At 37.9% G+C, this 27,537-nt stretch overlaps 2 protein-coding genes across 11 annotated transcripts; both read left to right on the top strand.

Moving 5' to 3' along the window:
- The first annotated feature begins 5,768 nt into the window (after nt 1-5,768).
- LOC307004482 (uncharacterized protein) lies at nt 5,769-16,131 on the top strand. 9 transcript variants are annotated; one of them, XR_013799040.1, is made up of 9 exons: nt 5,769-9,131; nt 9,231-9,314; nt 9,398-9,729; nt 10,387-10,567; nt 11,227-11,322; nt 11,497-11,628; nt 11,839-12,136; nt 15,432-15,532; nt 15,628-16,131. XR_013799040.1 is itself a non-coding variant. In XM_079623804.1 (8 exons), the coding sequence occupies exons 4-8, from the start codon at nt 11,256-11,258 to the stop codon at nt 15,651-15,653; spliced, it is 462 nt and encodes a 153-aa protein (XP_079479930.1). In that variant the 5' UTR covers nt 5,769-9,131; nt 9,231-9,729; nt 10,387-10,567; nt 11,227-11,255; the 3' UTR covers nt 15,654-16,131. The 9 variants fall into 9 exon arrangements, 4 of the variants coding, with proteins under 4 accessions (XP_079479930.1, XP_079479931.1, XP_079479929.1 ...); XR_013799041.1 differs by having other exon boundaries at nt 9,231-9,320; XR_013799042.1 differs by having other exon boundaries at nt 9,231-9,729; nt 12,028-12,136.
- A 3,496-nt stretch (nt 16,132-19,627) lies between these two features.
- LOC307004393 (uncharacterized protein) lies at nt 19,628-24,693 on the top strand. 2 transcript variants are annotated; one of them, XM_079623543.1, is made up of 3 exons: nt 19,628-20,869; nt 20,951-21,113; nt 23,614-24,693. In XM_079623543.1, the coding sequence occupies exons 1-3, from the start codon at nt 20,711-20,713 to the stop codon at nt 23,625-23,627; spliced, it is 336 nt and encodes a 111-aa protein (XP_079479669.1). In that variant the 5' UTR covers nt 19,628-20,710; the 3' UTR covers nt 23,628-24,693. The 2 variants fall into 2 exon arrangements, with proteins under 2 accessions (XP_079479669.1, XP_079479668.1); XM_079623542.1 differs by having other exon boundaries at nt 22,609-24,693.
- The last annotated feature ends 2,844 nt before the right edge of the window (nt 24,694-27,537 follow it).

The following is a 27,537-nucleotide window of genomic DNA, read 5'->3' as shown; positions in this document are numbered from 1 at the left end:
CAATCTCATGTTAATCTTGAGTACCTATAGAGTAATAGTGCGTCCTTCATATCTCCAAAAAGTCTTTAGTTTCATCATATTTATAAAATAAAAATACAGCTTTCCGATTCTATCCGGAAAAAGCCGAGGTCCTTGATTCTGGGCGTGGGCGGAGCTATAGAGTCAAGCGGGAGCAGCTTGAGCCAGCAGTAACACTGGGTTCTTTGGGAAGCTGAACAAGGTAAACTTTCCCTCACATCCCAAAACACACTTTTTTGGAGACATTCTTGACATCAACCATTCCTATTTAGCGCTGCAGATGATGATTTCCGGTAGTAACGCGTCGATGAGCGCGGCCTTTCTCTCCTCTGGTCGACGTGTGCGTGAACGCGCTTTTCCGAGAGCAATGCTCATATAAGGAGTTCCACTCTGGTCTACGTCATTTGATCTACGATAGAAAAAAAACAGCCGAAACGTGTTGCAACCCGGAAGTATGATTTTCAGCACAGAAATTCTCTGTTATTCGTTCAAAATAACTTTTCAAACTTTGGCCATTATTAGCATGAGAATCCATCTCTTTAACACTGTAAACAACTCTGAATATATGAAACACCATTGTACCCCCCCTTTAAATTGTAATAATATTTCACAATATTACTGTTGTTTCTGTATTTTTGATCAAATAAATGCAGCCTTCTTCCAAAAATATTAAAAATGGTAATGTGTCCAAACGTTTGACTGGTACTATATGTTTATATATGTACGGTAGCACTGTGGTCTTGTGAGGCACAGCATTTAGTTCCTCCACATAGAGTAATTACAATAAAAACAGATTAAAAAACAAAACCTTTGAATCTCCTCTCATTCTCAGATTCTCCTCTCTGTGATGGGGGCATTAGTCATTGATGGGGGGAGTGTCTATTGTCTCCCCTCATTCATATTCATGGTCATCAACACCCCTACGCATAAAGCAGTGCTGGCACAAAAACTGACTTACAAAGTTTAAATCGTTATATTGTTGTTTTGTGAAAGAGTGATCAGAATGATTTTCACATCATTTTGTAGTAAACATTCTAGCCTACAAGAATGGTAACTCAAAAGTCTTGTGCCAAACTATTCAGTATGAGTTATATGGGCTCATTGCCGCGACAATTTTTCCCCCAAAACTTACTAACCACGCATAATATTTTTTTCCTATAAAATGCAAACATGTAACTTCCATTTTGCTCACATATTATTGTAGCAGAGATTGTGCTGAATACAGCAGAATTATGAGTTGGCCAAAGGTATGTTGTAAGTAGCAGAAATAAGCACAAATGTCAGGGCATGTCAAAACATTTCAAGGCCCCCCAAAACCCCTCAGACCCCAGAGGGTTAATTGCAAAAACTGCACCTCTTCTGTGGCTAATATTAATTCTCCGTGAAGTCAAGCAGCAAAAGTTAAGTGATAATGTGCAAATATTACTGGTCCATTTTGGGGTGAACTAATATGCAAGACTAGTCTTACATGTCACTGTTTATAACACAGAGCGTTCATCCTTTGCTGGGACGCTTAAAAAAATATTGGGGGCATAAATTAAGAGTATACCCACTTCTCCAGGCACCACTACATCACTGGCTCCAACCCATGAGCCCGCTGCATGTACATTAGGTAAGAGCATCGCTTTTCTTATTTTCTTTTCCTGATGTTGGATTGCAGCCTTCTTTTGAATGTAGTCAAAATCATGCAACACAACTTAGACCAACACAACAGAATCCACTCCAGAGCGTGATCCAGCCCATGGGCACCCTACAGAATTCAGTCAAGCCCATGAGCCTGCTCTAGGTAAATCAGGTAAGAGCATCACTTTACCTTTTTTCCTCATGTTGATTTGCCACCCTCTTTTAAGTCAAAATCATGCAACGCAAATTCAGTTGAAGTAATCAAAATCATGCAACGCATCGTCAATGCATTGTGATATTAAATTGAACCGAATCATTGACATGATAATCGTAATTTAATCAAATCGTGAGACCATTGAATAGTTTTTATTTTTTATTTTTATCATCCTCTCAGTGTGATTTATTCTGACAAGCATTAGCTGAATCAATCAATTTCAAAAGGGAAAGTGTATTTTCTTCTTTCTTTCAGTTTGTAAGAAACACAGTATAAAATCTGAACAACTGTCCTCTTTTGAGAAATGTCTGGCTTGCCATGGACCACTCTCCTCTCTAAAGTGGTCTGGAGTCAAATGTATAGGTCATTGGATTTGTCTGGATTTGTTTTATAGATATTTTGAATAACACTAAATTATTGGCCAGTTCTCAACAACAATAAATGGTGAACAGTTTGTAATTGTGAAATAATCTAATTACATGTACCATATTTGAAAATCTCATTGTGCTGTTTTTAATCTGTCTTCATTTGTGGTTGCCTTCTTTATTTTCAATTTGAACTGATTAAATTATTTGTACTTCGCAGCTTGCTTCACTGTATGGCACGCACAATGTTTCGAAAAACTGAGAAATTATGTAAGCAATTACCATAAATAATTCCATCAAAATATATTAAATAATTTTCTATGCATGCATATGAAATTTAATTATGTAACATCTACTCCCCAATGTTTCTGAAACCATGCCTGTGTCTATTTCTATGGACTACACAGTGGTTCAAGATACAACACAAAAAAAAATATTTTCCTGACAGCTATTCAGAAACTCAAGCATCACCAACACTCGCCAAAGCAGGGCAAAATTTTAGCTTTGTGTGTGGAGAACCTCAATCCAAAATTTCAGGACACTTTAAAGTCCATGCCAAGGAAGACATGGATATAGCAAAGGCTCTGAGTTTACCTGCACAATTGAAACAAAGGAAACAACTGCTTTAAAATTGATAAACCGAGGCAACTTCAACCACTACAACAATGTCCTTAAAACAATAGAATGTACATTAAAAGTAAAACTACGGACACAGGTTCAACCCAGAAGAAATATGAATACTGCTTCTATTGCAAGGGAATGTTTTTGTGAAATGAGCTGTGGAGGCACATGAGAGGATGCAAGTCCAAACCAGGCAAGACAGATAAGACTACTGAGGGCAGACAGAGAGTCCTCTCCATTGCTGCAGTGGCAAAATCTGCCTTCTCTGGTAAAACAGATGAAGGGGTAATGAGAATATTGAGTAAAATTAATGAAGATGAAATTGCCCATGTTGTGAGACATGATTCTGGTCTTCAAATTGCTCAGTCCATATAATCGCCACGGATTTCACACAACAAAGCATGAATACATCCCGCCAGAAGGTCCGTGAGCTTGGCATATTCATAATAACATTGCGCAAAAAATGTCCATCTGCAACTCTAGATGATGCCATGAAGCCAACAAATTTCATGAATGTCATTCAAGCAGTTAGAGAAACTGCAGGATTTCATGAAAACACACATTCTTACCAAACTCCAAGCGTAGCTTTAAAAATCGGACACTCCCTCTTAAAAGTTATTATTGCTGAAAACGCAGAGTTGGCAAGCAGAACAGAAGCATTCCAGAAACTGTACAAATCAAAGTGGTCAAAGTGGCCACTCACTCAAGACATTGAAAAGCTTAATGACTATCTACAAAGAAGTGCAGAATCGGCCTTCCAGAAACTTAGCCAAAAGACCTCAGAGGGCAACTATGCATGTCTCACCAAGCTAACAATGACAAGAATCATCTTGTTAAACAGACGATAGGTTGAGGAGGTCTCCAAGATGCATTTAAAAAAATTCCTCCAAAGAGATGGGCCATCTGACGAGCTGGGACTTTCAGATACACTGAAGATTTTTTTTATACAATGCCCATTTTGCAGGTTTTCCCACTTACAAAGCATGTAGAAGTCTGTAATTTTTATCACTTTAACTGTGAGTGACGGAATCTAAAACAAAAATCCAGAAAATCACATTGTATGATGTTTAAGTAATTAATTAGCATTTTATTGCATGACATAAGTATTTGATACATCAGAAAAGCAGAACTTAATATTTGGTACAGAAACCTTTGTTTGCAATTAAAGAGATCATACGTTTCCTGTAGTTCTTCACCAGGTTTGCACACACTGCACACACAGATGCTTCTTACGGAGCCACTCCTTAGTTGCCCTGGCTGTGTGTTTCGGGGCGTTGTCATGCTGGAAGACCCAGCCACGACCCATCTTCAATGCTCTTACTGAGGAAAGGAGGTTGTTGGCCAAGATCTCGCGATACACGGCCCCATCCATCCTCCCCTTAATACGGTGCAGTCGTCCTGTCCCCTTTGCAGAAAGCATTCCCAAAGAATGATGTTTCCACTTCCATGCTTCACGGTTGGGATGGTGTTCTTGGGGTTGTACTTCATCCTTCTTCCTCCAAACACAGCGAGTGGAGTTTAGACCAAAAAGCTCTATTTTTGTCTCATCAGACCACATGACCTTCTCCCATTCCTCCTCTGGGTCATCCAGGTGGTCATTGGCAAACTTCAGATGGGCCTGGACATGCGCTGGCTTGAGCAGGGGGACCTTGTGTGCACTGCAGGGTTTTAATCCATGACGGCGTAGTGTGTTACTAATGGTTTCTTTGAGACTGTGGTCCCAGCTCTCTTCGGGTCATTGACCAGTTCCTGCCGTGTAGTAATGAGTGGACAACAGGAGGACTTCTTAAAGAAAAACGAACAGGTCTGTGAGAGCCGGAATTCTTACTGGTTGGTAGGTGTTTAAATTGAGCGTCAGCTCAATTTTATTGTCTGTGTGTTCTGTGTTCTTGACTTTATGGACCTGACAGAAATACTTATGTCATGCAATAAAATGCTAATTAATTATTTAAAAATCATACAATGTGATTTTCTGGATTTTTTTTTTAAACCTGCAAAATCGGCAGTGTATCAAATACTATCAATATACAAATACCACTGTATATTACAGTCGGGTAGAAAACAAAGTATACAACACTATCCATTCTAAAACACATATTTTATGTATTCAGATGTAAATTTACAATATCAACCATTTATTCACAAGCAATTTTTCAGAGCCCCAAAATGGAATTGAAAAAAAATTTAATATTACGCCATGTGTCAGTTACGGTTACTATCATCATAAGGTCACGATTTCATCTTTAAAACAGATGAAGAAATCAACAAATTGTGGTGTTGAGCTGAGAGGGTTGTGGTCTGCTGTTTTTTAGCTTATATCTTTCAATGCAGGTTTATATTGTTTCAACCATTTTTGCCTGACCCCTGGGGGCTCCGTATATTTCTGATAATATTTGTGGAGAAACATTACAGTTTTAATTCAGAATCCTAACCATACATTGTACTTATTAAATTAAGTAAAATAAAAAAATAACACAAAAGGTCAATGAATCTGTACCAGAAGTGACAGTGCAATGTAGCAGCTAAAGTAAAATTGCTAAATAAACCAAAATCCTTGGTGAATCTGGAGGGGGGAAAGACGAAATGATTCAATGAAAAGTCCTTAAAAAGCAGTTTTTTTTTTTTTTTTTTTTACCATTCCTTTAAAGGAACAAGCTGACTTTTCGGGATTTTAGCTTATTCACCGTATCCCCCAGAGTTAGATAAGTCCATACATACACTTTTCATCTCCGTGCGTGCCGTAACTCTGTCTGACGCACCCACCGCTAGCCTAGATTAGCACAAAGACTGGAGGTAAACGGCTCCAGCTAGCATACTACTCTCAATAAGTAACAAAATAACACCAACATTTTCCTATTTACATGTTGTGATTAGTATAGTCACAGCGTGTACAAATAACAAGGTCACATGAGACGCAGCCATCTTCTAACCGAAGCACTGCTACTTCTGCGGAGTGATTTGCTCGCAGCATCTGAGAAGCCCCGTGGTGAGGAGCAGAGAGTTCGCTCAGTGTTGCGCTAATCACTCCGCAGAAGTAGCAGTGCTTCACCTTCTGAGAATATAGTTCCCATGTATACTGTTAGAAGATCTCATGGGGCCTGTTTCAGAAAGGAGGTTAAGTGAAAACTCTGAGTATGTTAACCCCGAAATGAGGGAAACTCTGGGTTTTCCATTTCAGAATGGGAGGTATATCAAACCCGAGAAACCCGAGTAAGTCAAGCCCATTTCTGAAAGAGAGATAACTTATACTCAGAGTCAGTTACCATGGTAACTTAGGCCTACTATTTGTCATCATTTCTGGTGTATTGGCTACTTACAACTGCCTGGGGTTCTGTTGGGACAGGAGGCTCCAAAAGACAGATATTACCATCAGAATATGTTGGGACCAATGAAAAACCCAACCCAAAGTAAAATAAATGGAAATATAAAAATAGCACATATGTATACAAATTTATATGGGTATACAAAAATACCCATACAAAAATAGGACATATGTAGACCTCTTACATTTTATGAAGGCCCTTGGATCTCCGGGAGTGACTGGCTCTGATGAAGGAATTCCCTGAGCCAAAAATGCTGCTGCACTGTTAGACACTGGATGCTATTTAGTTATTTAATATGTCAAATGTTTGTAAAGTCAGGTAGCCTACACCCATGATATGCTCAAGCCTTACCTGATTGAATTATGTTTTTATATTTCATTTTCAGCTGCTGCCACATTCTTTTAATGCCTGCAGGATTGCACCTAGCCTACATGCAAATTAAAATTAGGTTGAATAACTGTTCTTCCAGTTTCACCTGATATTATAACAGTTGGGTAAGTTAAAATAGTAAATAATTACTAACTACAAATGATGTCGTCAACAGTGTAGTTAGATTAATGTAATAATTACTATCTTTAGAAAGTATTGGTCTACTTAATATTAATTACTAAATCCCATATCAACCTCAACCACTTGAAAAATACAAGGAGAGACAAGAAACTGCACTTCTAATGCTTTCAAATTAACAATATACAAGTGCATGAATTATTCTTGAATTGACCAAAGTGTGTAGATGGAGAAGGTTACATTAAAAAATATACCTTTTAAAAATGTATGTTAAATCCACTGTTGTTTTATACAGAATTGTTCTATAGTCTATGCAGTAGCCTCCTTAATGTAATTACATCAGATTTTATTTTAAATGACAGTAGAATTAAGAGTAATCCCTTTAACTAAATTACAATATTTAGATTACATGGTAATTAATTACACCCAACACTGTATAACAGTAATTCCTCTTTTTGTTTGGCGCTGTTGCCATGGTTACTCATAATATCTGCGCTCCATTGATAATGGCTTTTTATAGTTGTGGTGCACGCGCTTAACTCAGAGTCAGTCAACTTAGAGTTGATTGAACTAACTAATTTCAGCTGATCTGTAACCGAAAACTCAGAGTTTCCCATCTCAGGGTAAGTCAACTCAGAGTTCAAGTTTTAACTCAGAGTTGGTTGAACCTCCTTATTGAAACAGGCCCCTGTTCTCTATTTTCTCTATTTGTTATTTTAACTTCAAAATAGAGGGAGTCATATTTTTGAAGTCATACTTTTTTCTTCTTTTTTTTTTATTAATTTGTTTACGTGATAAACTAATAATGATGAAATAAACATGTAGAAAAGTTTTTATTTATGAAATGTGCTTTTTTGTCAAATAAACTATGATTATCTTTTTTATGTTTGTGCACATGATTCTCTCATATGTTATGTATTCAACCTCACATTCACCAGGTTCTAGTCTGTACAGTCTTTAAACACCAAGCCTGGTACCCTTAGCCACTTGGTGCATCATAGAAATGCTCCTAGCAAACACAAATAGCAAAATCAATACATTTAAATATGAAAGCATATCCAAACATCAACCAAAATTGAATCTGATCAAATAATTACTTACCCATTCTAAAAAAAATTGGTCCTCCAAATAAGGAAATAAAGTGGCAATTTCATGTGCATTGTTGGTCCGAAGTTTGTGGAGTTGTTGTTCTGTTTTTCAGTTAGGTTTCAGTTAATATAGGTGTGCTATTTGCACATCACAAATATTGTCATAAAACAAAATAACATTATAAAATACGTATTGTAAATTAGTAAAACACTTACTCTGTGTTTTCACTGTTAAAAGCAAACTGAGTCAAAGATGTAGGGGCCTAGTCTGTGAGAAAGGTTTAGGCGCGCACATAACTTAAATATCGTTATAAAACAATATAATCCCATGAAATACATGTTGTAAATCGGGTTAAAACACTTACTTTCTGTGTTTTCACTGTTAACGTTACAAGCAAACCTCGTCGTCAGCTCCGTATTGAGTCAAAGATGTCGCCCTTGAGAAAAGTTTTGGCTCTTTAAGCGCGCATAGCATTTAAATATCGCTATAAATCAATATGTTATAAAATACATATTGTAAATTAGATAAAACACTTACTTTCGTCGTTTCACTGTTTAAAAGCAACCTCATCCTGGTCTGCTCCTCATCGCGCGTCAACGGAAATGCCTTTCTGAGAGCGGTTTAGCCGTGCACTGCACATAAATATTGTTATAAAACAATATGATGTAATAAAATGTTATAAAATGCATATATAAATGCGATAAAACACTTAATGTATGTGTTCTCCCTCTTCATATGCCTTGCATCGCGAGTCTCGCGTAAATGTCCCGGATGTAATTAACGAGTTTGTTTGCCCATAAAATCTTTAAGATATTAGGTTAAACTTATTTGGCTTGCTGTCCACTGGAGAGGGGCTCGATGAAGCAGCTTCAACTCAAGCTCTGATATACCCCCCAGTGGCTAAAATGTAGGATATAATGATTAAAAGGGGCAAGGTACCTAAGATGAAGGTGGAGTTTGGGGAGGTGGAGGGATACTGGAACAGCTGATGCTAGGGAGAGGTAAGCGGCTGCTTATATACTGTACTCGGCTGATGATTGAAAGATTAGATTGGCTCACTCCTCCCTAACTTACGTTTAGAAACTTCATCTAATTACACTCTCTCTGTGTTATTTAGATTTAACTCTACATATTTTCACCAGCCAGAGGGTGCGGTTTACACTAGCAGTGTTAATTCAACACCAGAAAATTAACTCTTTACTCTAAGAGTCCTTAACACCAGGATTTCAACACTGGAGATTTTGCTGTGTAGAGATTACAGACTACAACCTGAGGCAACCATCCAGGTGACCAAAATTTCAAAACTGATTCTAGCCCTTGAAAAGGGAAAGCTGACAGAATTAAAAGGAAAATCTCTTGATGAAATCCAAGGTACAGTTACTATTATTATTATTTTAATCAATCAAGTAATGAGTACAAACTAACATCAAAGGAGCATGTTAAGCTTATTTTTCCATTGTGTTTTCTAAGATTTTACAGAGAAGGATGACGACCAGAACATTGACAGCAATGAAGACTCCATTGGAGCCATACCTCTGGAGCTCAACTCAATCAGTAATGGTATTTGTTATTAAATTTGTGTAAACGTGTATGTATGATGATTAATTTCAGTTAATTATCCAACCCAACCCCCATAGATGCACGTGAAGCGTCAAGTGTAAGCGTCCCAAGTTAACCCCCTGAAGATGTTGAAAAGGAGATCTAAAGTGTGGCTACATTTCTCGAGGCTCGATGCCAACACCGCGCGATGCCATATTTGCGGCAAAATAATTGCTGCAAAGACCGGTACCACGAGTAATATGACAAAGCACTTGACAGTGCACGGACTAAACCTAAGAGCAGAAAGTTGCTCCGTCTTCGACTGCAAGAAGACCAACCCTGTGCAGTCATCCCGTCCTCCTGCTAGTGCTATACGAGTCTTCCTCCAAAACTACAGATGAAGGCAGCGCTACGAGTGGGACTCCGACAGGTAATATTAGCATTTAAAAATTAAAAAATAAAAAGAATAATAATAGGCTAACTTACTTGTAGTGGTACATGCTTATGTACTATTTAAGTTAACGTTTCTGTGCATGCCTGCATGGTGACTTATGCTGCCGTCTGGTGCTCTCGGAATTAATGTAAATACTAGTTTTCTAGTTTAAAACAAATTGACATGAACGCCCTTTCACGTCAACATTTGAATGCAATGAGCTCGTAATCACGACTTTAGGAGTGGAAATACCCCTATTTCTCATAGCACGTGAAGGCAGCATAACTTCTAATAACTGGGACCTATGTAACGTTAGATATTGTTAGGCTGTATGGCTATAGATGGCTAGCTAAATCGATGCTAAAAATGCTTTAAGGTTGACAGTAACATTAAACTAGTTATCTTGTTAAAGCGTGCAATGTTAAAAATCTTGTATAATATTAGTTGCTGTATTTTCTTCTGTTTGCTTGGTTTTTATTGTATGTAATTGTATTTTTGTAATTCATTTTTTGCCATGAAAATAGTCACAGATGCTGACATGGCATTAAATAAAACTATACTGATACTATTAAAGTGTTCTTATCCTTAAGGTTGGCTGCATTAACAGGTTAGCTTTCTTGTTTTTTTCCCCTCTTCACATTAATGTTATTATAGCCTCTGCCCCTGCCGAGTCCGACCCTGGCATGAGGAGACCATCATCAAGTGTCAATCCTTTCACACTGGCAAAAAAAGGGAAAATGATTAAGGAAAGGCAAGATGAGTGCCACAGGGCAGTCACAAACTTCATTGTGAAAAGTTTGCTGCCTTCTTCTACAGTGGAGGCTCCATGGTGGAGGTAAGATAAGAAAGCTGTAAGTGGTGGTGGTGTTGTAGGTTGTTGGCCAGGTGTTTTTAGGTAGATAATGTTTTTCATTTTAATTTTGTAAAAAAATAAATAAAGATTTTTCTTTTTTTTACACACCTTTTTATAGTAAGCAACACTGATAAAACAATGCTATTTTTATGTTTTGTTTTCTGATTATGTAAATTATAGGGAGATGATAAGGGCCTTAAACCCCAGATATCAGTCCCCCAGTCGAGACATGCTCTCAAATACCCTCATACCTGTATGGTATGCAGTAGAAAAAGAAAACATCAAGTAAGAGTTACAAGATGTGAGGGATGTGGCTGTGACTGCTGATGGATGGACCAGCATGGCACAAGACCACTACTTGACAGTGTCAGTCCACTATGTGAGAGAGGGCTCCATGAAAGAGAAAGTCCTACATACAAGGGCAGTATACACATCCCAGACAGGGGAAATTGTTGCAGAAGAGATAGGAGATATTCAATGTGATGATGATGAATTCAATAAAAAGGACAGAGTAGTTGCAGTCACAGTAGATAATGCAGCAAACATGGATGTAGCAATAAAAAAGACGAGTATTAAAAAGATTGTCTGCTTTGCTCATACTCTCAATATTGCTGCACAAAAGCTTTACACTATACCCTCAGTCTCACAGTGGGCAGGGAGGATCAGAGCAATGGTGGTATGGCTGAAAAGGTCCAGCCTGGCTAAACCTGTCCTTAAAGAGAAGCAGCGTCTTCTCGGTAAGTAGAAATCAAAATAGGTCAATCTAACTCTTTGGCTAAATAGTTAGAATAAAATCCTTTGCTAAATCATTTAGTAAAAAATCTCTGCAAAGGAACAATCACTTTTGTAACCACACATATATCCACACTCACCAATTTCCTCTCTTTCTATTTCTCTCTCTCTCTCTCTAGGCCTTGCAGAACATGCTGTCATCCTGGATGTGAGGACAAGGTGGAATAGCCTGTTCCTGATGGTGGAGCGATTCCTGGAGCAGTTCCCTGCCATCCAGGCTGCCTCAATAAGAAATCAATGGAGAAGGACAGGTAAAGAAATTTGTCATTAGCTTAATTTAATTTCAGCCATTTTCAGTGTGAATCATTGTGCATCATTGTGCTCATAAAACTAGAGGGCAGCTATGAAATTATATTTTTCAGACTGCAGAGAGTTTCTGATGAGGATTTCAGAAAAGCAGAAGAGTTTGTCAAAATAACAAAGATACTTTACACTTCAACCCTCTGCGTCTCTGCTGATAGGAGCCCAACGCTGGGTCAGATTCTGCCAATCTTGGATAAACTCCAGCACCACTTCACAGTTAATGATGATGAGGACTCCTCCTTTACAAAAACCATCAAGAAAACTATCTGGAATGACCTCTCAAAAAGATACCAGGTGTGTAGTGTAATCCTATTGATTTATCACTTGTTTTCATTTGGATTATTGAGGGAGTTCTTGGAGGAGGGCACAGCCTTGGATCCCAGATTTAAGTCAAAAGTGAAAGATGAAGTGTGGACCAGACTGAATGAGGAGCTGATGAGAAGGACCCCAGGACAGGTGTTATTTTTTTTCAAATTGGTAATCTACTTCTCCTTAATTGTAGATCTATATATTAGGGCTGTCCCCGACCATGAATTTTCATAGTCGAATCAGAATTTTCGAATCTTTCTATAGTCGACCGATCGTCGAATCATCTATGTGTGTGTGAATGGGTTGGGAGGGGCACGACACTATAGTCAGCAGGAGGGTAAAACTATTTTTATTTTATTTTACACACTGCACACAGCAACAACTTTTAATAAAGCGACCAAAACTGCATGCCAACTGACAGACGAACTTATTTAGGTTTAAATAAAAAGGGTAATGTGGTGGATAAACATTTGTAAAAGTTTTCTCATAATATTCTAAAGCCGCGATCGAAATACAGAACATCAGACAAATAATAAAAGAACATTTTGATAAATAAACCTAAAAAAAACACATTTTGCGAAATGAAATTAAATCGGCAAAATTGCCTGTGCCAGCATGCTTTCAGTGCAGCGCAACATCGACACACACAAAAAAGCATTAATTTAAAGAATTAAATTAGAACAGATTATACATTTCTAATAATAAAAAATAAAAATAAAAAACGAAATAAAGTCAGAATCAAGTCACAGGGAGCATAACAAATGTGTGCAAAATGCCAAAGTGCAGGGGAACATATATATATATATATATATATATAAAATAAATAAATAAATAAAACACAGTTAAATTAGGTAACCCTGAGTGATCAATGAATAAAATAAAACGAAATAAATGATTAGAACACTGAAAGTTTAGCCAGAATTGTGAACGCTCTCTTTTTAACTGCCGAAACAACAATAAACGCAAACTGGCAGTTTTTTACAGGGTCCCCGCGGATCCTTAAAAAGTATTAAAAGGTCTTAAATTCGATATTTAAAATTTAAGGCCTTAAAAAGTCTTAAAGTCTTATTTTTACTTATGAAAAGTCTTATTTTTACCTATGAAAGGTCTTAAATTTTAGATGACACTTTGACGACGTATCTAAATGCTTTCCAAATGAAAACTATCTAATTAGCGTACGTATTATTTTTATTATTCTATCTTTGTGGATTTGCTTGTTCACGTGACAATTCGCGTAATTTACGGCAGCGTATAGCCTGCGTCTGTCTCCTGCACGCGAGAGGAGAGGATAAGAGATCGAGTAAATGTCAGTTCAATAGTAAGTTCATTCTTTGTGCTTAGGATTGTCTATGAACTATGATGATATTGTAATCATTGTTTTAACTAACGTTACGTACGAGGCACTGCGAATTCGAGCTGACATCGCGTTTGTCTCTCATGCTTGCTTTCACTGCGTGATGTGTCGGTGCAGTTATAAGTATGTCCCCAAATGAGTTTTTGTCTTATTATATTTATATCATATTATGTTGTTATATTAGAATATCACGAGCAAGAGTGCCGTTTTCCTGTGCACAATTGCAAATGTGCTATTTATTTTATACAACAGTTAAATTAACAATAAAGTTAACATTGTGTGTTACTTTTTATATTGTCAATATTGTTTGTTTCCCCCTTTATTTCGCCGACGAGAATTTCATAATGAAACTGTAGTCCAACAGACAGCGATTCTTTTTTAAAAACGGAAATCCGCGTTTTGAACGAATCATTTGATTCAATGAATGAATCTGCCGTTTGAACAAATCGGTTGAATAAAACTCCCAACAACTCGCTTATTAAGACAGTGACTTACTGCCACCTACTGGCGGGTTTAGTTTCATATTTAAAGTACCCTAAGTTAATTAAAATGTTAAAATTATAAATCATTTCATATTTAAATATTGAATAGCTTTATTTATGCAATTGCAAATTAAGTGTAAATATAGTAATGCCAGTTCGGATGCCGCTTCTGTGTCACCTCTGCACTGCAAGGATGGTTTTTTATTTAATTATTTAATTTGACAGTGGGTACGGTCTTATTCTAATAGAATTTAATTTGAATGTTAGATTTTGACATAAAAGGTGATGCATACCTCTAAATACGTTTAGAAATAATTTCCATATTTAGGTGAAAATGCCCCTGGAAATCAATTTAAGGTGGCAAATATTGTTTATAAATATTGTTATAATTTTTTTTATTTTAGTCACTGTGAACTGACCACTGCATAGATAGAATATGTTAAATATGAATATCTTTGTGAGTCTGCTGTCAACAACAGGCCTAAACCAGCCATAGTATCAGTAAAATATCATCTAATTAATTATCAACAAAACTTTGAAAATATCGAGATATATTTTTGTTAATATTGCAAACCCCTAATGTACGGTATTAATTTTGATTTCTTCAGGTCTTAAAAAGGTCTTAAAAAGCCTTAAATTTGACTTTAAAAAATGTGCAGATACCCTGTTTTAGCTAAACATGTTCACAGCCAATTAAAATGAGAAAACGGCTGAAATGTTTGAAAACAATTGTACCCTACCCGATCAAAAAAAATCCAGTCTTTCACTCTGCTTGTGTGCGTTTGAGGCCACATTTACACATAGCCGGGTATTTAGAGAAACGAATATTTCTCCCCCTCCGTTTTCAATAATAACATCGTGCACACAACCCGCATAAATACGCCGTCGAGCGCCTTTATAACTATGCTAAACCTATGGGCGGCAGTGTAGGGAGAAGGATAAAGCCATGCAAGCCAATCAGAATCCTCAGAATCGACAAGAGAGAACCTAAAACCCCGTTTCTCCCAGTTGACACGGCAACATATAACCGGCGTTTTCAGAAATCTCCACTTTGGCCAGAGTTTTTAGAAATGATCGTTTTCTGGGATAAAAACGGCGTTTTCGTGTAAATGACAGGCCAAAACGCAGAGAAATATCTGCGTTTTCCCATCGTGTAAACGGGGCCTGAGTCTTTTCAAATTGTCTGTTTTCTTAATCCAGACATTGTTAAATAGCCTAATCCCTGCCGTCAAGATGGTCCTCGTCTCGTCATGGATCAGGGAAAGTGAAACTTAAATCTGTCACAGGGGTGGTTGGATTTATTCACAAACACGTTAAAATTATTTATTGAACGCTTCTTTCTTTTCACTTTTTTTTTTACTGCATTATCATAATCTAAGGCTGTATATAACTTAATATAACCATACAAAACCAGTAGTTCTGTGTGCAATTAGACATTGAGCACCCCCATATTGCCAAAATGGTATGATGCTCGTTTCACCCGCGAAGATTCGACTGTGAGATCGGTGGTCGAATCAGGCTCCGCATATCGATGCATCGAATCTTCGATTATTCGGGGACAGCCCTACTATATATATAATTTTTTTTCTTATTCTATTGAATACAGATTCAGTACCAGCAGATGGAACAGGGGCTCGAAGAGAGAGCAGGAGCAGGTGACCAAGCTGACAGCTCATCTGATGAAGAGCATCTTCAGTAGCAACACTGGTAAGAAAATTAACTTCAGAAGAACATTATCTTGTTCACATTTACCTTGATAGTGTTTTACATGATTCTTTATTTCTTTACTTATTTGTTCACAGAAGAGGCCAAAGCTCTCTGCCCTTGAGGAGCTATTTGCTATGGAGGACATGGAAATTGAAATAAGAAAAGAGACCACTGTCAGCAGCACTAAAGAGAAGATACAGGCAGAGTTAAATAACTACAGATCACTTCCATCTACGCTATCCTCAGTGAGTCCAGTAACCTGGTGGTGGGATATGAAGGACACTCTGCCAATGCTTTCTGATTTGGCAACAAGGTATCTCTGTGTGCAAGCATCATCCACACCCTCAGAGCGTACATTTTCTATCGCTGGGGACATTATCAGTCAGGAGGGCGCTTGTCTGTCTCCTAAAAAAGTAGACATGCTATTTTTTTTAAAGAAGAACTGCTGACTAAGTGATTTAAAATATTTTATGTAAGCAGCAGTCTTGAGCCTCACAAAACTGTTCATTTTGCACTGAAACTTTATTAAATCTATTTGGACTGATGTATGTTGGTTACATTTTGTTCCTTTGTGCTTTTTTTGTTCCTTTGTTCACTGGCTAAGGAGGAGCATGAGTCAAACTAAAAAAATAAAACCAAAGTTTTTCTAAGGTTTATGTGTTATGTAATCTTGTTAAAATGGATTTCATAAAATTGGTATCGAAAAAAGTATCGTTCAGGAACCGGTATCGAAATCAAGGTATCGGTATCGGTACCGAAATTGTTTGAACGATACCCAGCCCTACCGCTAAGAGAAGTCTGTAGGAAAAATGGTACACTTGAGTATTAGGTACCACAACTAAACCAATGTACTGTGATACACCAGCAATACAATACATTCCAGCATGAGGTAGTGAGGTGATGATTCGATTTCATGATTATTTCTACGGACAGTAGGCTATGCGATGCTGTTGTAATGAACAATTTTTACCTTTTTCAATGAGGTTTTGGCTGCTATATTAGACTGCATTAGCTGTAGCCATATTCATCCATTAACCTTCATCAACATTTACCTGCTGTACATTCCAAGAAAAGAGAAGCCGGTGTGCTTTGGCGCAAAGTGAATGGAATGCCTCCAAGGAAAATGTTTGGTGTTGTGGTGAGAGCTGTCGAATGTCCTTCAGCAGGCCCTTTCTGGAAGCAACACTTTCCAACTTTATCGCAGCTGTTGATCCTGTATAAAACAGTGTATTTTATAAGTACTGTGTTATTATTATTACAAAACACTGACAAGGCATGACTACATTTAATAATCTTTAATAATGCCAGTGTTTCCCCTACAATGTATTCAGCACCGCTGTAAAATCTTCACATGATCAGTAATATCATGACATTTACTTCATTCACTTACACATCTAAAAACACTTGTTGACAAGAAAGGAGGAAAGAGCCACATATGGAAATATTTACGATTAGGCTATGTCACGTTGCCATAAGGGGCTGTTCACATAGCACGTTTTTTGGGCGTGCAAATTCGTTATTTCAAATGTAGGGGCGTGGCAAGCGTGCTCATAATAGAAGCGGCGCGGCTCGCCTCTGTTCATGGTTACATAGCAACGACAGACGCCACGGGAGAGCAAACGCTTTCTGGAAAGGAGAAAGTGGTACGAATTGGGCTAATCACAAACAGATCTTTTGTACGTTTAAGGCATTAAATATACTGTAGGCTACATTCTCTTATCACCAAGCAGAAAGACGTGTTCTGATAACTTTCACATTCTCTGACGATGAAACGAACGGTCTTCGCTGAGGCGCACTTCAATAAAGATGGTCAGCTATGTTAATATTTTATTGTCTCACTTTATTTATAGGTTTCTCCACATATTACAAAATTCCAACCAATCCAGAACAGCTACGTTAATATTGAGGAAGGTCTGTAACGTTAACGTTAGTTAGGATAAGGTAAGATTAGGATAGCTACGTTAATACTCTTTATTGGGTTAATTGAGCTGTATAACTGAGGGAGTGACGGAAGAATAGTGAGTTTTTTGTTTTTTTTATACGTGGGTTTGTTGTTTTGGGACACCTACTGCCCATAGTCCTGTAAGCTGTAAGCTAGTCACCTTTTAAACTAATGAAAAGTTTAATTTAGATTTTAACCCTCTGGGGTCTGAGGGGTTTTTGGGGCCCTTGAGATGTTTTGACATGCCCTGACATTTGTGCTTATTTCAGCTACTTACAATATACCTTTGGCCAACTCATAAATATGCTGTATTCAGCACAAACTCTGCTACAATAATATGTGAGCAAAATGGAAGTTACATGTTTGCATTTTATAGAAAAAAAATATTATGCGTGGTTAGTAAGTTTTGGGGAAAAAATTGTCACTGCAATGAGCCCATATAACTCATACTGAATAGTTTGCCACAAGACTTTTGAGTTTCCATTCTTGTAGGCTAGAATGTTTACTACAAAATTATGTGAAAATCATTCTAATCACTCTTTCACAAAACAACAATATAACCATTGAAACTTTGTAATTCCGTTTTTGTGCCAGCACTGCTTTATGCGTAGGGGTGTTGATGGCCATGAATATGAATGAGGGGAGACAATAGACACTCCCCCATCAATGGCTAATGCCCCATCACGGTGCTGTGAGGCAGAGAGGAGAATCTGAGAATGAGAAGAGATTCAAAGGTTTTGTTTTTCAATCTGATTTTATTGTAATTCCTAAATGTTGTGCCTCACAAGACCACAGTGCTACCGTACATATATAAACATATAGTACCAGTCAAACGTTTGGACACATTACCATTTTTAATATTTTTGGAAAGCTGCATTTATTTGATCAAAAATACAGAAACAACAGTAATGAAATATTACTACAATTTAAAATAATGATTTTCTATTTTAATATACTTTAAAATATAATTTATTTATTTGATCAAAGCTGAATTTTCAGCATCCTTACTCCAGTCTTCAGTGTCACATGATCCTTCAGAAATCATTCTAATATCATGATTTGATAATCAGGTATTATCAATGTTGGAAACCGTTGTGCTGCTTAATATTTTTTTAATCTATGATACTTTTTTCAGGATTCACTGATTAAAAAGAAAAGCATTTATTAAAAATAGAAATCTTTCCTAACAATATAACTTAACACATCCTTTCAAAAAAAGAAAGAAAGGTATATACTGTTACAAACAGACTCATGCAAATGTGAGTCAACAGAGGTCAGTTGCGGTCCAGTTTCCCGTGCGGGCAGGAATCGTGCAGTCTGTGCAACCATGTCAACATCAGTCTCAGTTTTCCATGACAGGGTGGACTTGGACCTGTTGCTTGCCTGCTTGTTTGCCTTGGCTCTCTTCGGGACAGGTGCTTGGACATGTTCATTGTCACATCTGTTGATAACACAATCAAAGAAACTGTATTATTATCATTATCAATCACTAATGGCCATGGATAAAAAAAAGACAACAGTTTTTGTAATTTCACACAAGAATAGGTAGGCCCTACTTGTATATTATGACGATGTAAACACAATTACATTTCATCAGTAAAATATTACATCTGTGCACTTTGTATGATTCTCCATCGCACTGAACGAAGGAGAAGGAGAGCGTGATGCAGACACATTCCTAAAAAAAATAAAAACAACTGTTAGCATACATTATCCAAAGATGGGCGATTAATGGGTATGGACGCACAATGCATGTAGTCTATATATCTGTTGATGGGCCATAGGACGGAGAAATATCTATTTATGGGCCATAGATCACGTCACTGCGAGCTGTTGATGGCCATATAGACCGCACGCATTTAGAGCATTTCAAACATTTACACCTGTATTCACAATCATCTGTGGCAATATTTTAGCAAGATAAGTGTCATAGGCTAACCAAAACCGAAACATTTATATATAAAAATATAATGTCTAGTATTTAGACAGTAGGCCTATCACATTTTACCGGAGCACAAAATCATATTTACACCAAGCAGATATTCGCAAATAAGCTACATTACGCAAAAGTCAGTATTTTTTGCATGATAATCAGTGTCATAAGCTAATACAAACGGAGTGAAATATAATACAAATATGTTTAGAGAGTAATATCACATTGAAACGACCATATACACGAATGTTAGGGATATTGTAAGGCAATCTTTCCTGTAAGATGTCAAAAGCTAAGCAAAATATAGTCTGAAAATTCACATGAGTTCTATATAATCAGAAAAATAATTATATAACACTAAACAATTTACTCGAACTTGTATCCTCGGATATCAATTCGCTTTTGAAAATGCAGCCGTTCTCCGTCTGAGATGCAACCGTTTCTCTGAGGAAAAGGTGAATTCTTCCTCGCTGTCCAGAAGAATCGTCTGAAGGCCGACTTTACCGGAGAAGCGTGCCATCCTCAAAACGCGATGAACTATCAGTGAATCTGACGAAGAAGTATTACCATGTGAATAGCGCCGGGGGGGGGCGTGGCGGCCTCAGCTCATTAAAAATAATGAAGGGAGAACGAAAAACTGTGCCTCTCCTTGGTTTCAAACGGATTACATAAACTAAGAATATGTGTTTTTTAATATAAATTACTTCATTTAAAAGAAGAGAATTCTAGCTTCATAAAGACAAATCTCTCGTTCCTGAGTGACAAGTATTCGCTGAGTTACAGTTCATTTTCGGACGCGTTTCAGAATGGACTTCCCTGACAGAGAGAAGGCAGAACTCGCATCATGTTTATTTTTCTTTATTTGGCGAAAGACACAACACTTTGTTTTTTATTGTGAGTATACACAAAAAAAAATAAACTTAACTGGATCGAATGATGTAAAAAACTTAAATGTAAGATCAAAACCAACAGAGTATTTTGAATCTCTTTTGCACTGATAAGAAAAAAAGCGAGCAGATCACGCCAGCGTGATTGCCGACCCCAGAGGGTTAATGTTAAAAATGTCTACAGGATAAAGTAAATGAAAGTACTGGTTACAAGTATCTAAGTGTTAGTGTGTTAAAGAAAAAAAGATCAGTAGTGCAGGTGAGAGAGGAAAGAGACCTCAAGGAAGAGACTCCAAGAGAGCAAGAGAGAGAGGCTGCATTGGTAGGACATGAGCGAGATGACCGAGGAAAAGTGAGAGGACAGGACCAAGGAGAGACTACAAGAGAGCAGGAGAGAGAAGCTGTAGTGGTAGGACATGAGCGAGAGGAGGTGCGAGGAGAGGTGGATGGACAGGACCAAGGAGAACGACCAAGGACAGCAACAACTACAGGACGACACAGGCGGTCTGGATGGGACCCTAACTGGGTTGATATCTCCAGATTCAAGCCTTGGTTGTACCACGTACAAAGCCATGGTGATTATTCAACATAACCTGATTTATCCACCATATTTGTACTTTTGAGAGAAAATATAATAAATCTTTTGTTGCCTGTAGGAATGTTCTGTCGCTTGTGCCGACAGCACAAGAAGGCACCCAAAAGAGGTGTGGGAAAGAGGCCGTTTATCGAAATTGGGAGCCAGCTTTATCGAGTTGGACAAGCACCTCAACACTCAACATCACCAGGAGAGTGTAAAATCTCACTTCTCACTGATACAAGGTAAGATCCTGTGTAAATGGCCTGTTGGCATATTAAAGGGGTCATGACATGAGAAACCAAATTTGCCTTGATCTTTTGGTATATAAGAGGTCTTTGTACCATTAAAACGTCCTGCAAGTTTCATAGCTTAAGACGTCCTCCCCATTATAAATGAATCATTTATTTAATCAAGCTCTAAATACAGCTCGTTCTGGATCCATGGTAAGAAGTGACGTCACGGTGCGAAGTGACGTACCAGCGTTTGCATATGACCGCCTCCAGCGCAAGACAACTACGCTCATTTCGTATCGTTGTCGCCCTGCGCGCCTCACAAGTGTTCAGTCGACGGACAGCGAGTGGGTCTGTGTACAGTAAAATTACGATGCCGCAGATGTGCTGTTCCTGGCTGTGGACAAACAGCATTTTTGAATACGCTGCCGAAAGATCCAGACGTCAGGGAAAAATGGATGCAGTTTATTTTTTGTGGACGTCCCAGTCACGGCAGTGTTAATTTAAGCGTTTGTTCTATACGTTTTAAGGATGACTGTTTTGAGGAAAAAAATCCCAATATGATGCTGGCTTTGCCAGAAAACTGTTGCTCAAAGATAAGTCCGTGCCGACTATTCTGGGCTCAACAACGACGACGCAAACTTACTTTTTATCATGGCTAATATAAACACATTTGTATAAGAGAATCTTGAAAATATGTCGCCTTTATAGTAGGCCTACATGTGATAGAAAATTAAAAATGTTGCCTTTATCAATGCTGCATCTTCAAAGATGGCCTGTGCATGCATTTTTGTCTGTGGTACACCCTATCATTTCATTGGAATTAGTTAAATAATGTTAAACTGTTAGCAAATTAAGCTATAGGATAATTATGCAACAATAATCCGTTTTCAAGTGTCTCGGGTTACAATTTTTTTATTAATTCAAAATAGTTTCACTTTCCATGTGGACACGGGCTGATCCAGTCTTCGTTGTTGTGGTGATGGTTCATTTTCCTCTGATTCCGGCTCAAACATAATAAGGTTTTATCATTGCAAGAGCCATCGCTTCGCATGCATCACCCGCTATTAAACAGTTGTGCCAAATCCGCAAATGTTCTGGCTGGGGGTGTTAATAATTGATGCATAGGCACTGACGTTAGCCAATCATAACAGTGGGCGTTAACACTGAACTCTTAAAGGGGAAACACCCCCAAAACAGACTGTTTGAATCAGAGGATGAGAAACAGGGTGGGAAAAGGTCATAAATCACTACATTTTAAAAGTTTTTTGTAAAAAAAAACTATAGTAATACAATAATTGCACCTAAGGGAACATAATAATAAAATAAAAAAAACCCATGTCATGACCCCTTTTAAGCTAGTTAACAATAATATATTGGCATTCATTTTCAAACATTTATGCACAGGTTTTGTCAATATACTTTTTTTGGTTGTATAGTTTAGTGGTTGCTTAATAGTTTAAAATTGATTGTTAATGATGATGCAGATACATAAAACTTCCCACAGGAAAAAACTCAGTACTGGTCGCCTTTGAACCCATGGTGGTGCTTGAGCATGAGGCTGTAATAATAGGGGGCTTTAAGTGCCTCTGTCACACCATCAAATGAGAGTAGGCACATCACACCAATTGTCCTGCTTTGTTGGATTTTGCAGAGATATTGGGGTGTGATTATTTCAAAAAGCTCAAGGTAAAACATACATTTTGGCACTATATTTGTCACGAATTCAGCCTCTGTGGCTCCCTCCGCTCACCACCAGAGGTCACCATCACCTGAGTACTAACTCTCTGGACTGCATTTCCCATATACCCCGTACCTGTGGCTGATTTGACTCACAGGTGTTTCCCATTGACTCTCTACTATTTAAACTGTTCTTTCAGCTTCCTCTTTGCGAAGTCTTGTCTTGCCATGCAAACATTTCTGAGCGTTTATTCCGTGTGTGATTTCCCGTGTATGACCTGGACTGTTTACTGGACTCTGATTATTTGCCGCCTGCCTATTCTGATTCCATCTGCCTTGTCATTTGATTATCCTGTGTGTTTGCCGCCTGCCCTGATCTTCAGCCTGAACTCTGACTTTGATTCTGCCTTATCTACATTGTGCTTGAAGCCTGTGATTGAACTCTGCCTGTTTGACTTGCATTCTGTTTTAATAAAGCTGCATATGGATGCTCACGACACTGACTCCTCGTTACAATATTCAACATAAACATTATTTTTATATATATATAAATATTTGATTTGATTTCTTCAGATTGGGAAAACAACTAACTATACATCACATAGAATTATAGATGAGATGTTAGACATCATAAACAGAGTGGTGGAGGAACCAATCCTCAATGATATCAATCAATCTGTAGCAATCGGATTGGAAGTTGACGAAACCACTGACATTTCTGTCAGTCGACAATTAGATCTACACGTGAGGCAAATTTGAGTAAGACATTTTTTTTTGCATATATTATGAAACGCTACCATTTAATTTTGTTTTGATTTCCTGTCTTCATCAGATACACAGATGTAGAAGGGCAGGTCTTCAGTCAATTTCTTGACATGATTAGTGTCCCTGATGGCAAAGCAAAAACCATAGTGGCAGCCATCAAAGGTGTCCTTTTTAAAAAAGGAATTCCCACCACAAAATTGTATGGGTTGGGAACAGATGGAGCTGCTGTTCTGCAACAGCGCCAATAGGACTGCTCCTCTGAAGATGGCAGGGCAGACCTTGGGCATCGATGATTTGAAAGTCAAGGCAAGTTTTGTTGAAAGTAAAACAATACTTGCATCACCAATTGTAGGTTGATTTGGATGAAAGCATCTGCTAAATTAAATTGTATTTAATATGTATTATGAGTACATCATAGCAGTAATGTCACGTAGAGGTACTTGTTCTACTGTAATGGTGCATATGTCTGTATGTTCAAGGAGGCCTGAGGTACTCACAGGTTCCATGCGATACTGTATTGAATATTAAAAAGTGTACTTGTGTGATAAAATTATCTTAATGTGTTTTCAGGATGCTGACACTGTTCTAGAGCCCTCTCAGTCTGGGACCACATGTGACAAAGTGAATATTAAGAAATGAAAACAATGTGACAAGAGTATTCAATGAAATAATTTAAATCTATGTTGCTACAGAACCCAGAAAACATAAAAGGAGTGTATAAACGCTACCTCCTTAAACAAATGGAAGCGATTGATATCGACATCCAGTATAAAAAACTGAAGATGAGGAAGTTGGAGCTGGAAATTCAACAGCTACAGAAAAATGCAAGCAGAACTACCATTTTTTAAAAAGGAAAATAAAAAAAACATTACCTTTTTGATCACTTTCCACAACATTTATTTGTGTGTTTTCACCCCTAACAGGCAGATTCACTCTGAATAAAGACAAATCACATTAAATACTTTGACTTCTGTGTGTTTGTTCAACTAAGGAGAAAGTTCAGGGGCCAGTGGAAAATTTTAAAGGCTACACATGGTTTAGACCATATTAAGCAAAATAATTATTTGCATATATGTCTCGTATAAGTCTGCCTGTTTCGTTTTCTTCCAATACTGCTTCATTGCCCCAGTCTTCCTCTTCAACAATCCTTGGTTGCCTCTCTCTCCTCAGACAAGCAGTGTTATGGAGCACTACACAAGTAACTACAATGTCACATGCCCTAGGTGGAGTCACTCTGAGGTGCTTCAGGCACTGAAACCTTGACTTTATCAGCCCAAATGCCATCTCTATACGACCTCTTGTGCGTGCATGGGCAATGTTGTATCGGTGCTGTGCCTCTGTCTGGGGCTCCTGATAGGGAGTCAAGAGGTAAGGCAGGCATGGGTATGCCTTGTCTCCCAGGAAAACTCCTGAGAATTCTCCTGCATAGACAGAATGAATATATATAGATATATAATGTAGTTTTTGTTGTTGTTTTTTTTAAGACTTTTTGCGATTTAAGTGATTACTAGCATACCTCTTGCTAGTTGCTGGTAGAGAGATGAGGCTAAACACTGGTGCCCAGCTTAGTACAGAACACTCAGTGCTAGAGCATAGCCTTCAATATCATCTCAGTGGGACCGTACCTGTACATTGATGCTGTGTACTGATTTCCTATTCACAAAGTCCGCTTCATGTGGACCAGACGGACACTTAATACGCATATGGGTGCAGACCAATGCACCGATAACATTTGGGAAACCTAGGAACATTATTTGTTTGTTTTAAATATGTCAATATGTTTTAAAAACAATTCCTAACACCACAAAATGCACTGACAAACTAAAGATATGATATATTATGACCCACTGTAAAAAAAACAACAACATAGAAATGATTAACTTCAGTGTTTATCGCACGGACTGGGTTCAGGAATGAAAGGCTTTCAATGACCAAAAAATAATTCAGACTGACAAAATAATTAAAATGACATTCTTCTTCTTTTAAATAATAATACTAATACAAATAATAATAATAACAACGACATTCTTCTTCTAAATAACAATAAGCGTCATTAATAATCAAAATCATAATACTAATAATAAGAATATTACAAATTGTCATGCAATTATTCACATCATCATTGTACACCCCATTACATGTGACGTCATGCGAAATTCAACGCTAACAGTTTCAAAACACGTGCTGTAAAATAATGCATTGTTGTGATAGGTAATTTGCTCAACCAACCAGCGATTTAAACTGGATTTCCACCGAAGAAGTTTCTCCTCTTTGCCGTCTTCCGTGTGTCCATGGCGTAAAATGAGGGCGTGGGGGAGGCGGAGACGTGAATATATAGGGGCGTGTTAATCTAATGACGATCGTTTTCAGCCGCGGCATTTATCAAGGGCAGGTATTGTGTACACCTGAATTTCAAAGGTACGCACAGCTTCATAAATCAGGCGGTGAAGAGGAGTGTAAGCATAATCTTACGCCAAAATATACGCCCGTTTCGACGCAAGATTGATAAATGAGGGCCATTGAGTAGTCTTTTTAAAGAAAGGTACACAGTTCATACAGAGCGGCAAACTGATGCTTTGCTGATATTCTCTGCATCTCCAACTGTGTCCAAAAATTTTCCACTGGCAAAAAAGCGAAGTGCAATGCACACCGTCTGTGGGACTGTGAGCGCTCTGTTGCGGCGTGTATTATTTGCAATGTGTGGGCAATCTACAAATATATGCAATCCCATCTCTTGAGAACCTATATCGCTCATACAGGTAGCTGTCATTAAAAGCCAATGGGTCTGACCTGTCTCTGAAAGTTCTCTCTCTTTGAAATGCCCTCCGCAAGACTATAGCTGGGGGTGGTGATGGCGCAATGGATAAGACACTTGTCTTTGGTGTGAGAGACCCGGGTTCGAATCCACTGTGAGACAATCCCTGAGCAAGACACTTAACCCTTAGTTGCTCCAGAGGCGTGCGACCTCTGATATATAGCAATTGTAAGTCGCTTTGGATAAAAGCGTCAGCTAAATGAATAAATGTAAATGTATAGCTCCCTCATCCACCACCTCATCTATGAAAGGACACGCCATGGTTAAGCTGGGAAACGAGTTCAGCTCCCTATTTATGTACTTTTAATTAATTAATTACCAAACTCATTAACCAAACACACAAGTTTTGAACATTTCTTAGTGTATTTATTAGGGCTGGTCCGAAAACTATTTTTTGAGCTTCGAAGCTTCGGTAGTAATGAACATCGAATATTAGAAGCTTCGGAGAGAGGGTGCTGAACATAATCTTCTCTCTAATAAAAGCAGGAATCTCTATGTGTCTGTATGTCTGTTTGCATTTTGATTATTTCGAGAACCGTTCATCCAATCGACTTCACAAGGGAGTGCAGTGTCGATTTGGTGCGACACATTCAGAATTAATAAACTTTTAATAAACTACAGAACAGCGCGAGCGGGAAGCGGCGCGCCTCAACGCGGGCTCTGAGAACGCGGACACTGCACTACAGTGATATAAAACGCACACACACAGGTCTGTTAAATTAAGCACTACTTTTAAGGTAGTCTAATATTTTTCTGACTAACAACTGACAGAGTAAAGGGTAGATTTAAATAAAGAAAAACGAAATTTAAATAAAGAAGAACTAAATTTAAAAAAAGAAAAACGAAATTTAAATAAAGAAAAACGAAATTAAGTTAAATTAAAAACGAGATTAATTTAGATTGATAATAACGGGTAAAAAGTCTAATACATTTTGTTTCTATTATTTTCCACAATGTCAAAACAACGCAGCTTAACCCAAAACACAAGCTCATCATGCACTTCCACATGCACTTCCACACACACTCCGCTGTTCTCATGCACTTCTGTCCACACACACTCCGCTGTTCTGCTCTAGAACACTCCCGTTGCTGGAACACTTAAGCCTATGTTATACTCCAGTTTGGACTCGTACACGACAGCTGCGCACAGCTCGGACGTAGACTACTTGTATTTAT

Source organism: Phoxinus phoxinus, assembly GCF_949152265.1.
Source record: "Phoxinus phoxinus genome assembly, chromosome: 9".
NCBI classification, from domain to species: domain Eukaryota; kingdom Metazoa; phylum Chordata; class Actinopteri; order Cypriniformes; family Leuciscidae; genus Phoxinus; species Phoxinus phoxinus.
The sequence above is the reverse complement of the archived record's forward strand: the minus strand, read 5'-3'. Positions and strand labels throughout refer to the sequence as shown.